Source organism: Giraffa tippelskirchi, chromosome 4, assembly GCF_054371585.1.
Source record: "Giraffa tippelskirchi isolate mGirTip1 chromosome 4, T2T-mGirTip1v1.2.pri, whole genome shotgun sequence".
NCBI lineage: Eukaryota > Metazoa > Chordata > Mammalia > Artiodactyla > Giraffidae > Giraffa > Giraffa tippelskirchi.
In genome coordinates this window covers 185,584,523-185,598,951 of record NC_137278.1, presented here as the reverse complement: position 1 = coordinate 185,598,951, position 14,429 = coordinate 185,584,523, and the positions used below count along the sequence as shown (strand labels likewise).

The window sequence follows — 14,429 nt, the reverse complement described above, 5'->3', positions numbered from 1 at the left end:
TTCTCTAAGAGTATGTGAACTGAAGAACATTCACTGTGCTCAGATTACATTTGACTGACTTCAACATTTTGAGAAAGAACATTGTAGTTACTTCTGCCAAAAGGAATCTTGAGGCCAGACCGTCACCTTGATGTTTTAATGATACTGTCTACATCAGAGATTTTCGAGGTGTACATTATCATTATCTGGAAGTCAGGATCTTTGTTCTTTTCAAGCTCCTCACGTGATTCTGGGCTCAGAACCACTGGTAGAAATAAACTTGAACTTTAATTTCTGATGTAGCCTGTAATAAAAAGGAAAAAAGATAAGATAGTTGTAGGTATTTACAAATGCATTGAGGTAGCTTACTTTTTTTAGTTAACGTTTCTTCAATTTTTGATATGCGTACAGTTTCATAAGGCAGAATAAAGGTTGTGAAAACAGTTCTAGATCAGGGCCTTCCTGCAGTAGAGGACTCCAGCAACCTTAAACAGATATGAACACATGTGCTGAAGTTTTTTCTTGTGTCCCCAGGGGGTGTTTGGCAAAGGATATAGTTGTTCCATTAATTTAGTTTATTTGCGATTTATATATTTTTATCCTTGACTCTCAGATAAATAACATTTTTTTTTAATTAGAAAAGCAGTATCTATACAATGGAGAAAATTGGGGAAATTCAGAGAAGTATAGAGAAAGAAAAAATAATCATTCTGTCCTACAATTCAAAATAATAGCTGCTGACATTTTTCATTTCTTTACTGTACTAAATTGTCACTTTCCAAAGATGCCTTCTAAGTTTAATATTCTAGGATTTGATATATACATTTGAAATTTTTCATAATGAAAAGTAGTCAACTTCAGAAGTGGTCTCTGTGACATTCTACACTTTGTAACTTTAAATGTTATTTTTTCCTCTGATAGCTCAGTTGGTAAAGAATCTGCTTGCAGTGCAGGGGGCCCCCTTGGTTGGGAAGATCCACTGCAGAAAGGATAGGCTACTTACTCCAGTATTCTTGGGCTTCTCTTGTGACTCAGCTGGTAAAGAATCTGCCTGCAATGCGGGAGACCTGGGTTTGATCCCTGGGTTGGGAAGGTCCTCTGGAGAAGGGAAAGGCTACCCACTGCAGTATTCTGGTCTGGAGCATTCTATGGACTGTATAGTCCATGGGGTCAGAGTTGAACACAACTGAGCAACTTTCACTTCCACTTTGTTAGAGAAAGACAAATACTGTATGTTATCACTCATATATGGGATCTGAAAAGTGAAAACAAACCAATGAATGTAACAAAACAGGAACAGACTTACAGATGTAGAGAACAAACTAGTGGTGACCAGTGGGAAGACAGGAGTGGGGAGGGGTCAGTTAGAGGTAGGGGATTAAGAGGTATAAACAACTGTGTGTAAAATAAAGAAGCTACACGAATATTTTGTCTAGCATAAGGAATGTAGCTCATTTTATAGTAACTTTAAATGGGGTATAATCTATAAAAATACTGAATCACTGTATTGCACACCTGAAAATAATATAGTATTGTAAATCGACTATACTTTTTTAAAAAAAATAGTCATTTTTAAAATGTTATTTTTGCTGTTTGTAGTTTTTTAGTGTTTCTGTTCCTAAGTCAGTGTCTTCTCACAAGGTCCTCCCTCTTAGTGGTTTAATAGTTAATGATCTTTGACAGGTAAATTAAATGGAGGCAGTTTTTAAATCGAAAATGTGGCTTCCCTGTATAACATGCATATTTACCCTCTCAAAGTATTCTGCTAAATAAATCAGGCCGGATTACCCTTCTGCCGAAACGATATTGTCCCTTTTCCCTTTTTAAATACATTTTAAAAAGTAATTCCTAAAGGTCTAAAGTCTGAATACTAGTCACTGGTCTACACCCTGTTGAAGCTCCACTTAAAGGTGAAAAACCACCATATTGACAGACCTAGCCGTGTGACATGGACGGAGGAGCCGGTGGGCTGCTGTCTACGGGGTCGCACAGAGTCGGACACGACTGAGAGACTTCACGTTCACTTCTCACTTTCATGCATTGGAGAAGGAAATGGCAACCCACTCCAATGTTCTTGCCTGGGGAATCCCAAGGACGGGGAGCCTGGTGGGCTGCCGTCCATGGGTTCGCACAGAGCCGGACATGACTGAAGCGACTTAGCAGCAGCAGCAGCAGCCATGTGACAAGGGCCTATTTGCAAGACTTCACAGGCAGTTGCATTTTGACCTTGAGTGTCTTATGTTTGGAGACTATCCAACCTGCATTATTTCTTAAACATTTATGCTCTTGATCATCTTTCAAACCCCCAGGCCTTCTACCCTCTTCCACCCAATCCCCAACCCCCTCACCTAACCTGAATCAAGTACTCTTCTGTCTACTTTTCATGGCATGCTATTGAAAAACAGCAAGTGTAGATGAGATTGCTTTGAAAATCAAAATGATATAATACTGAAAATGAAGAGAGACTAAGCTACCTACATTATATGAAAGAAAGAAAGTGAAAGTCACTCAATCTTGTCCGACTCTTTGTGACCCCATGGACTTTATAGTCCATGGAATTCTCCAGGCCAGAATAGTGGAGTGGGTAGCCTTTCTGCTCCAGGGGATCTTCCCAACCCAGGGATCAAACCCAGGTCTCCCACAATGCAGGTGGATTCTTTACCAGCTGAGCCACAAGGGAAGCCCACGTTATACAAAGTTATATCAGTGCAGTCAAATGATGAAGCCAAAACCAAAGGCAGTTACACTTTACTCCAAGATCAACATTTGATTGGGCTTCCCAGGTGGTGCTAGTGTTTAAGAACGTGCCTGCTAAGGCAGGAGACAAAAGAGATGCGGATTCAACCCCTGGGTCGGAAAGATCCCCTGGAGGAAGGCATGGCAACTCACTCCAGGATTCTTGCCTGGAGAATCCCATGGACAAAGGAGCCTGGCAGGCTACAGTACATAGGGCTGCAAAGAGAGACTTAACTGAAGCAGCTTAGCACACATGCACCTCTTTGGTTAAGATAAAATCACAAGCACCCCTTTAAAACATAAACTTTAAAATATAAAGAGGTCTTCAATTTCTGTATAAAAGTTTGTTTCTGCTAAAGAAAAATTTTTGTCTATAGTTGTCTATTTAAAAGTTACTTCCCAACACTAAAATTTTATCTTGTACTTGCTATCAACACAGTTCTTTCCTGTGTGCATGAGAGGTCACCTGTAAATGCCTTGGTCTCTTACTGGGTAACAGTGAGGGGAAGAGTTCAACCAACGTGTAGATTCGAGTTTTACTGACATACAGACGTTTGAGTTTAACTAATATTAAATGTCTAGATATAAAAACAAATTACTTACCTAGAATAAAACTTTTTAAAAGGAGATTAAACCAGTCACAGAAGGTTTCTCATTTGACAGCTAAAACAGAAATTACTGACCTGAAACATTGGTAACTAGACTGCAAATAAAATTGTCTAGGTGAATAGTTTTCAAGATTTAATTTTTACTTATGCATTCAGCCTTAAGATTAGTAAACTTTTGCAGATTTTATTAAATCAGTGAAGTAGCATTTGTTAACCACGATAGAAATGCTTATTTTCTATAATATGGGGGATGAAAATTATGTAAACTAAATGTCACAAATTGCAATTATAAACAGACTTGGCTGCTTACAAATGGTACAAATATGTTGGCCTTGTACTGTCTATATATAATGATAATTGTCTTTTGAATGCTTTAACTTTTGAGTCCAGAGCCTGCTAAAACAAATATTTTTCTAGAGGCAGTAATTAAGTACAATATAGCTGGAAATGTGAAACATGATTTCAGTCTTTTAAAGAGCTGGGAGATTCACTGAATCTTTGCTGATTTAATTTTAGTTTGCACGGCTTTGAAATCATTCTGCATATGGTGTTCTACTTTGAGATAATCCAAAGTAGAGTATACATAAACGTATATCAAGATTAATAATAAAGTGTGTGATTGTTTAAGTGAGAAGGTATTATTTGTTGAGAGCTAAGTTTTTTCTAAATAACCTTATAAAGAACTGAATGTCATTTTAAGCTTTTTTACTAAGTAAGTTATTAAGTTATGCCATTTTTTCTCCTTTTAAGTTTATAGGTGGTTGCCTTTTAGTTTATCCTTTGAATCTTGATGCTTTATCATCTGTTCTAGTGTATATAAGGATATTCACTAATTGACTATATTGGTTATGTTTATTAAGTAAAACCCTTTATTGCAGTTAGTAAGCCCTTTTTATAACCTTGGAAGTATTTTACAGCTTTTAATACTTGTTTGAAATGGCTTATATTAAGATGATTCTGTACAACCTTGGGATAATATATAAACAACTGCACTCTTAGAAAGATATTAAAGTAGAGGCTATATTTACAGTGTCGTCTTTCAAATCTAGCTATGCTGTAAACTGATGTTTGCTGTATGCTCCTCCTGATTTGAAATAGATGAAAGAAAATGAACCTATTATCACCATGGTTCACACAATGATTGAGAACTCGGCGCTAAGACCCCAACTGTACCAGCAAGTAAGGTCTTGGACAGTGAATGATACTGCTTTATCATCTGCAAAACTCCTCAGTGACAGTTTTGGTTTTTCCTCAAAGTTACTCATAACATTAGTCTTTTTCTTATTCCATTTTTTGTTTCTGTCTCTTTGGAAAAAAAAAATAAAAACAACAACCCAACTCATCCATGCTTTTCAAGACGCTGCAGTTCTTCGCATGGCTTTGCTGAACATTTTGCTGTTGAATATTAAGTGTGTCATTTTCTTGAAGTTTTTGTACAGAGTATTTGATTGAAATGTACTTGGAGGTCTGCAGTACATGTGTAAAAATTTTTTACTAACTTGCCATTAATTTTTGATTAAAGCGTTGTAACTGATTTTTAGGGAAAACTTAAAAGAATTTTTTTTTCCCCCTTTCAGGGGCAACCTCCCCAACCTCTCTCCCCCACAGTGTTTTAGGAATAGTTTATATTTGTATGAAAGTTATTTAGGGTTTGTTTCTGTACTGTGGTGTGGTAAAAACTAAAGATACCTGTTTCTTACCATACTGGGAGTGACTTCTCCCTGTATTCTTTTCACTCTTCTGTAGCCGTCATGGTCTTCATATCTTACCCCATTCTCTTCCCTAACTCAAAATATGTGCCATGGCGTTGGCTGGGTTGAATTTAGGACCTCGGTAATCTGCAGATCTGCAAAAGAAGTCATGTTACACATTCCTCTCCAGTTTTTTTTTCTTTTTTGTATTTCATGGTCTAAATGTTCTTAGCTGTGTGTTTTGCAACATCAGCTTAGCTTCTTCCACTTCAACACCCTCGAATTAACTTGTGGCCTATGACCTGTCACGATATTTTAAAAGTCATACTGGTGAAGAAAATTAACTAACATGAAAAATGAATATACCTTTTAATTGAAATATGTAAAAGCACCTGGTAAAAAGAAGCACCTTGAACTTGCACTGGCTTTAAAGGTCTCCGATTTGCCTCAAGGTGCCTTGAGGTCTGCATGATGGAACTTGTAACCGGGAGACTGAAGCAGTTGGCGGAAGGGTGACTCTTATTTCTGAGCCCAGTTTTCAAAACATGTAGAGTATGTGATTGAGCATAGTTTTTAATTTGCAACAAGGAGATAAATTATTAAATATTTAAAGTTAAACAGCTTTACTCTTCAAAAGAAAAAGGAGTCTCCATTCTTAAAGTCACAAGATTATAGAACCTTGACACTTCATTCCAAAAAGCCACACTTTTTCAAATGAACCTTAGGGCTTGATCTGGAATTCATAACCTTTTTCAGCATCCAAAGCTGTCAGTTTCTGATTTTATATAATGCTGACTGACATGAGATTGAAGGCCTTTTATTCTAACAGGTTGTGTTTTCGTTGTTCATGTTTTGTATATTTCCAGTAATAAGGGCTGAGATTTTCTTTTCGGTTTGATTTTTCCTTTTTATATTGATCAGTAATCAGGGCTGATGGTGCAGAATTCATTGCTGATTGAAATCATTCAGCTGCACTAGAAGTTCTCACTGGAGTTTTTCAAAAAACATGGAGGTTATCTGAGACTGATCTTCCATAGCATCACTGACCTTGAATACTGAAAGAGGAATAGATTTATATACACATATTTCCACATGCTGATTCTTGAAAGAAAAAAAAAACCTGAAATTGCACAGAACAGGAAGAACTGAAGGTCTAACAGCAGCAGCCATGCCTGAGTTTGAGATATGGGCAGCCAGATAATCAATATTGACTATCAGTGCTGTTCAATCTAGGGAGTTTTTAGATGATTCTTTTCTTTAACTAGCCAGTAGTAAAATGGTTAATTATTGGTAGAGCAACACTGAAAGATAAAAGTGACAGACACATTTCTTAAACTCTGTCTATATAGACTTCTGTGAATTGAAATTAGATCTTGTTTTTCTCCAGATTTCCCTTCTGGTGTTATTATTGAAAGAAAATCTTTATGAAAATTTTTGTTGTACATCTGATGGTTTGCTTTTCTGGGATTGCATTACAATGCTGTGTTGATAGGTTTCTGAAATTTAGCTGAAAATAAAGTAGCAATACTGGCTTCCCAGGTGGCGCAGAGGTAAAGAATCCATGTGTCAATGCAGGAGACACAAGAGACTTGGGTTCGATCCCTGGGTCAGGAAGATCCCCTAGAGAAGGAAATGGCAACCCCCTCCAGTATTCTTGCTTGGTAAATCCCATGGACAGAGGAGCCTGACGAGCTACATCCTATAGCGTCACAAGAGTTGGCACAGGACATAACACAACATAGCGTAACAGTGTTTTATGACCAATTATTCTGAGTCATAGCCATTTCAGGTTTTCTCTCAGGAGACCCTCTGTGTTTCCATTTTCTAAAAGAAAGAGGGCACCTGAGAAATTACCTAGGCAGTAATTTTTTTTTTTTTTTTTAATTTTTGGGGGCACCATTCAGTATGCAAGATCTTAGTTCCCTGACCTGGGATCGAATCCACAGCCCCTACAGTGGAAGCATGGAGTCTTAACCACTGGATCACTAGGGAAGTCCCAGTAATTTTCTTAAAATTAGTCAAATAAAAAGAACGTAAAACTGAATCAAAGCAAATGTTAAGTGAGCATCAAGTTTAAAAATTCCTCTGGTTCTATTAATCATTCCATCTCCTTTCACAAGTACGATTTGTACTAGAATTTTTATAGTATAATTAATATCAGTGAAATTAATCACATGACAGTTGTTTTAAAAGATACAGACTGATTAGCAAATATACATACATAGCCCTAAGAGCGTTTTTGAGTTTTTGTAGGACATGTCTAATTTTATTGAAATATTTCCCCTCAGATCTGTTTTTTCTTTTATGTATATATTCATATGCTTTAAAAGATATATATATATATACACACACACACACATATATATATTTCACATACTTAAAACGGATACTGTAGAAGGTTCAGTTTTAATTGGCAAAAGTGATTTTGTTTGAACTTATTGCCAAACCAGTTTTTAAAAAGATTTTGATACTATACTGTGAAAAAGTTCTGAATTTCTAAATATAATATAATGCATATCCTTATATAATCAGTAAAGTCTGTATAATATGCTTCTCAAACTGAATTAATTACTTAAGTAACCCCCTGTCACTTAACTTTTCTAGTGTTGCAGAGGTACCTCAAACAACAGTATTCAAACTCAGAACTTTCTTGCTAAAGATGTGTTTGAAAAATGAATAAAAATTTGCCATGAAACATTATTTCATGTAGAACTTGAGTTAATCAGAGTATTCATGAAGTTAATTTTTCTTATTAGTAGGATTTTGATATGGAGAACAAAATAGTAAACTTCCTCAATTCTAGATGGAAATTTTTTAAAATAAATTGTATTCTAGAATTCCATGGTGGTCCGGTGGTTAGGACTCGGCAGCTTCACTGCCATGACTCAGTTTCAGTCCCTGGTTGGGAAACTAAGATCCCTCAAGCCTTGTGGTGTGGCCAAATTAAAAAAAAAAAAAATTTAATAAAAAAATTCATCTTTTCTTAAAAAAGTCATCAGTAATTATAATCAGTAATAGGAAATGGGCCATGCTTAAAAGTTAATTTTTTAGTAAATCTACTGTACTCCAGTTAAAAAAAAAAAGTTAATTATCGAAAGAACCATCTTGTTTTCTCATGCTTTCCTTCTGACAGACAAAAGAAATGTATAGTTGAAGGTTAATTATTTTAAGATTTTATTAGTTGATATCCAGTTATCTTTATTGAATAAGTCGATAAAAGGTTTAGATAAATCTTCACTGGTACCAAAAATACGGGTACAACAAAATAAATCTAATTTGTGTATAATATTACTTCTATAGTTTTCAGGAAATAGTATTCTAAAGTTATAAGTACACAATATACATCTTTCCTTTATATAATATGCCAACTCATATGAAAATGCAGTGAGAGTCCCTAAATAAAAATGTTATACCATTATCCAAAATATTTCTTATAAATTACTGAGTTTCCATTTTTTAAATACTTGGCTTTTTGACTTGGGATATAAGGTGCAAATGACATTTTAATCTAGATATAGCAGTATTTATGCCCACGTTATATGTTCCATGGTTTAGTAAAGCTGTTTGGCGTTTAACTTTAAATATTAAATAAGAAAAGTCTTTGTAGACATTTATCAGCTAAAGGCTTTACATCTTTTATTTTTTATAAATGAGAAATACTGATTTTGGCATTTCTGACTTTTTTTTGTCATGGATGTAAGCATTTTAAAACTTATTTTTCATTATTTTCTTTAGATAGAAGTATAAACCCTTCTTGGATCTAGGTGCTTTTATTTAGAATGGCAGTTGACACTTTTCAGGACATATTCAGTGGCCTTTATTTTAAAATAGTGCATAAATATTCTGACTTTTGTCATTAAATTCATTTTTCATGTGATGTTCTTTTCTATGAAAGTTTTATGGTTTAATAATCACTGTGCATACCCCTTAAGTAGTCACAGAATCATTTGCATGAGGTATGTGAAAGCAATGTCTTGAAGTGAAACATGGAAACCAGGATTGATTGTTGTATGTTTGGAATGCTTATTTCCTTTTTTAATCTTCTGATTTCCACATTCCTAGATCCATTTAAAATTATCTACTGTTTAAATAGTGCCTTCTTGAGATATACATGTCAAACAGTTTTTTACAGAGAAGGTGTATATAGTTGTCACTTTTACATTCTTATGCGTTTGTAGTGAAATTTAATTTTCCAATCTAGAATGTAGTTGGGATACATTATTCCTGTCCCCATTTTGGGAAAAAGTATACCATTTTGTGAACATGCATTGAGCCCCAATTACATTTTCCTACTATGTTTTTCTTACACTGTCTAGCAGTCAGTATAAGGTGAAAAGACAAGAGAAATACTACAGTTTTGCCTGCAGAGGTGCTATGATATAGTCTATGGTATAGCTGACTGGAATGGCTTATTGAAATCTTGGTAAGCACAGTCAGAAATAAGGACTGGCTTGACCAAAAGACATTTGGAAGAAGCTGAAAATAGGATGTTTAAATACAATGAATAGTAATTCATTACAATATAATAAAACAAATGGTGTCAGCAGACACATCCGTACTTTTTATGAAATTTGGCCGTCCATATTTATAATGTAGACTTTCAGTTTTAAGAGATTCTGAGTGCTTTTCCTCTTTTCGATTAAACCCATCCTTTTCCTCCATTCTTTTAGTTCTTAAGACAGAGGAACAAGATAAGTCTATACTGTGTATGTGTGTTTATATATTACGTATATGTATACAGTGTGTTCTAGGTTTTGTTAATAAAATTGTACAAAGATGTGTTGGCATCTGAGTGTACACATACACAGTTCTGTGGTTATGTGTATACCGTTGAAAGCACGGTTTTGACTGCTGGAATAATGCCTGATTCGAGATTTGATTCAATACAGCTGCTCTGATCGTATTTGTCAGTTTTTTTCATTAAAATAATGTGTGTTTCGCAAATGGAAAACCTAAGGTGTTGCATAATTTTATTTGACCAGCTTCTTATTTTGTCTGACAAGCTGAAGTTAACATCATTCTTACGTATCTTGCATATTGATTGTATTGATGTTCAATAATTTTCTATTTTTGTAATGATCTGTGTTTGAACTAAACTTTTTAAAAGTATAGAATCATTAAAAAAAACCCATTTCTGTTACTGTTATATAAATTAAAGTATTAACTATAGACTAAGTAAATGTATATTTTTTATCATTTTTAAAGTTGCTATGTGACTTTTTCCCTTATAGCTGTCACAGGATGAATGCAGAGGCACATTATACAAATACAGACCCGAAGAAGTAGATATTGATGTAAGTATTAGCATGCAATATACTATCAATGCTCTACCAAAACATTGGAAATAAGTGTGACAAAAAAGATTTCCTGTTCTGCCCTCCAAAATGACATCAAATAAATAACATTTTCTTCTTTTGAACTTAGATTCAATTAAATCCTCACTCCCTGATTTGTCCTCTGCCCACCCCATCCCCCTAGTTAGCAGTTGAACAAATTTAGAATCATTTAAATGGAAGTAAAGAGTATTTCTGATATAAAATTATGAAGGATTAGAGACAAAGTAAAACTTTGTCATCTGGAGAAAGTGTCAACCTCAAGAAATTCTGTCACTGTATCCTTTTGTTATTGCTGTTAGTCATGTTTTACATCACTAACTTCCTTATTTATATCTCATTCTTCCCTCATTTCTGCTGGTTTTATTCCACTGAGCTGTACCTCCTTCCATTTCGATGTATCCCATCTGATGTGGCTTGAGTTGTGCTGTCTAACAAAGATAAGGTGGTTACTTTAATAGATAAATGACAAAGAAAGAATCTCAAATTTCTTGCTTTCTTGTGTCATTACGCAGTAACACTTGGGACATATTTACTGTTTGTCCAGGGTTTTTATTTTAAGATATGTGATGAACTGGTTTATTGCAGGACCCAAGTCTTATTAAAGTGCTCTCTCGTTTTTATAATTAAAAACTTGAGGTATTACCAAGAATTTAAAACATTAAAACTGTTGAAAGTTATTTTTCTCCATTGGCAATGTTTTTACTTGTAGTATTATAGTTAGAAGCGATTTTTTCTGAAGAACATAAAAGCATAATTTTAAAAATATAAAAAGAGAATCCAGTCTGTGTTTTAATTAAAGGATTGCATAAGTTACTTAAACTCTCCAGCAGTTTGTAGAGAAAATATCTTAACCACATTAAAATGATTTGCTGAAGTCATGGGAGACTGCCTGATTACTAAGAATATTTTGAATTGTGTAAGTTAAATAGTATGGTGGAAAATGCTTTTTTAGTTTATGTGCATTTTCTAAAGCATCCTATCTCTATATTCTATATTTTAATTTTTATTTTATTGATTGAAATGAAAATTGACCTGATTAGCTAATCCTTGGCTGTTTTAAATATGAGGGTTTTTTTTGTTATGCCTAAATCCAATTACAGGAAAAATTAAAAACTGCTAACAAAAGACATCTTCTCTGTAACCTAGGCCAAGTTAAGCCGACTGTGTGAGCAAGATAAAGTGGTACACGCTCTGGAGGAGAAACTTCAGCAGCTCCACAAGGAGAAAGTAGGACAATTATGTTTATTATCTACAACTGATGTTACTTTATATGATGATTATCAGGACACTGATAACTGAAGTAGTAAAGAATTAATTCGATGATGCAGAACATTAAGTGTAATCATTTTTTATTATAATAGTACACGCTTGAGCAAGCTTTGCTGTCAGCCAGCCAAGAGATAGAAATGAATGCAGATAACCCAGCAGCCATTCAGACCGTGGTGCTTCAGAGGGACGATTTACAAAACGGACTGCTCAGCACATGTCGTGAACTCTCTCGAGCCACTGCAGTAAGTAGCAGAGTTTCCTTCCTAGTAAACACCAGCATGGTATGCAGTTCTTTTTTTTTTTTTTAATTTATATGATTTTAATTGGGCTTTCTGTAGGATTTTTCTTTATTATTACAAAATTTTAATTTGTTGCTATTAATTAAGACTAACAAAAATAAAGGGTGGTCTTTGTTTTTTTAATTAGTGGACCTTGTGTTCTTTGTGAAATAGTTTTACAGGGAACGTCAACACACCTGTTTATATATTATGAAGATGAAAAGTTCTTTATAATGTTAAAAGTTGCTGCTGTTAGGAAAATAAATGTCATGTTAGAATAATTTTTGGAAGGTGATAATTGGATTCATTGAACCAGCCGTTTCAATTAAAGGCTCCTGAGAAATGCTTTTAAGAAGCCGCCAGCATTACCATTTTACAGCTGCAGTGTGATCTAAGGTTAGATGATAGTTTTGAGTAAGAAATATAATTAGCAGAACCTTTAACCCATAGTCCAGTTACTTTATAATAAAGAGTCTCCTGGGATTACCAAACCTAAAAATCTTACTTAAGAGTTTATAAATTGAGTGTTTTATGAGTTTAAAGAGTCTGCTTTAGAGCCTATGACGTACTCATTTCTAAACATAGTAAGAGCACCTGCCCAGGCAGCCCTTTGAAAGGGAAAAAAGCCATCTGTTACAGAAAACTGCAAACACACCCTTGTGTGTACCTTCTGTGGGCTGTTTAGGGAGCAGCTACCTTTGAAGAAAGTCCTCAGGCAGTATAACTTACCTAAGAGAGGTCTTTCCCAGCTGGGAAGCTACCAGACTCTCAACATAGCTTCCATTCTAAACACTAAATTGACTTTCCAAACACAAACTACTTTTAAAGGAATATACCATGGTTTTATATAAATCATAACTTGGTTTTTGTGACTCTTAAGTACTTTACATTTAATATACCTATTCTTCTGCCTGTCAGTGGAGGAGACACAGGTTTGATCCCTGGGTTGGGAAGATTCCCTCCCTGGAGTAGGAAATGGCAACCCACTCCAGTATTCTTGCCTGGAGAATCCCATGGAGAGAAGAGCCTGGTGGGCTAAGGTCCGTAGTCACACAGAGTCAGACACAACTGAAGCATTTTAGCATTCTTTAAAACAAACAAACAAAAATACTGTTATTTCCATTATCTCATCTGAGTTTCTTAATTACACACTGGCGTATATAGATATTTTAAGAATTTAATATCCTTGCAGTTGTGATCTCTTTGAAATCAGAACCATATCTCATTCACCTTTGTAACTCTAGCATTCAGCAGTATAGGATGTGCATTAAAAATGTGATAAATCTGGGACTTCCCTGGTGGTCCCGAGCAATGCAGGGGATGTGAGTTCAATCCCTGGTCAAGGAACTAAGATCCCACATTCCGCGGGGCAAGTGAGCCTGCACCACAACGAAAGATCCTGCATGACACAACTAAGACCCACTGCAGCCAAATTAAAAAACTGTGATGAATGAACTGAATGACTTACCCAGCGTTACAAAGCTAATTGAATGCAGTGCCTCCTAGAGGTCAACTCCAGGTCTTCTATCCATAATCCTGAAGCCTTAGATCTACATAGCTTTTTATAATGTCGTCATAAATGTTATCTACAAGGAAGTAGTCATTTAGTCCATCAGTGATGCGTAGGATTTGGAAGAAAGGTGAAGTGAAGGGCAGCCCATACAGGACAAAACGCTCTGAACCATAGCTGACAGATGAGAATGTGAAGGGCATATTTGGAGAAGCAAGAAATAGAACTGAGTAGCTGGCTGGACTCGAAGGTGGGAAATATGAGATAAGGAAGGGAAAGAGAGGTTAAGCTGTCAGTGCCAAGCTAATGAAAAGCTTGGGATTTGTATGACAACCTGAGTCAAATCAAAATTAAATTGGAAACTATTTCACAATTTGGTGTCTATAATAGAAAGAGGAACTAAAAAGCCTCTTGATGAAAGTGAGAGAGGAGAGTGAAAAAGTTGGCTTAAAGCTCAACATTCAGAAAACTAAGATCATGGCATCTGGTCCCATCACTTCGTGGCAAATAGATGAGGAAACAGTGGAAACAGTATCAGACTTTATTTTGGGGGGCTCCAAAATCACTGCAAATGGTGATTACAGCCATGAAATTAAAAGACGCTTACTCCTTGGAAGGAAAGTTACAACCAACTTAGATAGCATATTAAAAAGCAGAGACATTACTTTGCCAACAAAGGTCCATCTAGTCAAGGCTATGGTTTTTTCAGTAGTCATGTATGGATGTGAGAGTTGGACTATGAAGAAAGCTGAGCGCCAAAGAATTGATACTTTTGAACTGTGGTGTTGGAGAAGACTCTTGAGAGTCCCTTGGACTGCGAGGAGATCCAACCAGTCCATCCTAAGGGAGATCAGTCCTGAGTGTTCATTGGAAGGACTGATGCTGAAGCTGAAACTCCAATACTTTGGCCACCTGATGTGAAAAACTGACTCATTGGAAAAGACCCTGATGCTGGGAAAGATCGAAGGCTGGAGAAGGGGACGACAGATGATGAGATGTTTGGATGGCATCACCGACTCGAT

General features: G+C 35.5%; 1 protein-coding gene across 14 annotated transcripts in view; it reads left to right on the top strand.

The window, feature by feature from the left end:
- The window catches only part of PLEKHA5 (pleckstrin homology domain containing A5), a 256,829-nt gene that overhangs the window by 204,630 nt on the left and 37,770 nt on the right, over window positions 1–14,429 (top strand). For 6 of the 14 annotated variants that reach the window (XM_081592278.1, XM_081592279.1, XM_081592275.1 and 3 more), the window contains 5 exons: window positions 4,422–4,502; window positions 9,685–9,720; window positions 10,246–10,308; window positions 11,497–11,577; window positions 11,712–11,861. In XM_081592278.1, coding sequence (XP_081448404.1) covers window positions 4,422–4,502; window positions 9,685–9,720; window positions 10,246–10,308; window positions 11,497–11,577; window positions 11,712–11,861 — 411 coding nt within the window. Of the gene's footprint in view, window positions 1–4,372; window positions 4,503–9,684; window positions 9,721–10,245; window positions 10,309–11,496; window positions 11,578–11,711; window positions 11,862–14,429 lie in introns of all 14 variants that reach the window. The other 8 variants (XR_014082634.1, XR_014082633.1, XM_081592282.1 and 5 more) reach the window with 3 other exon arrangements.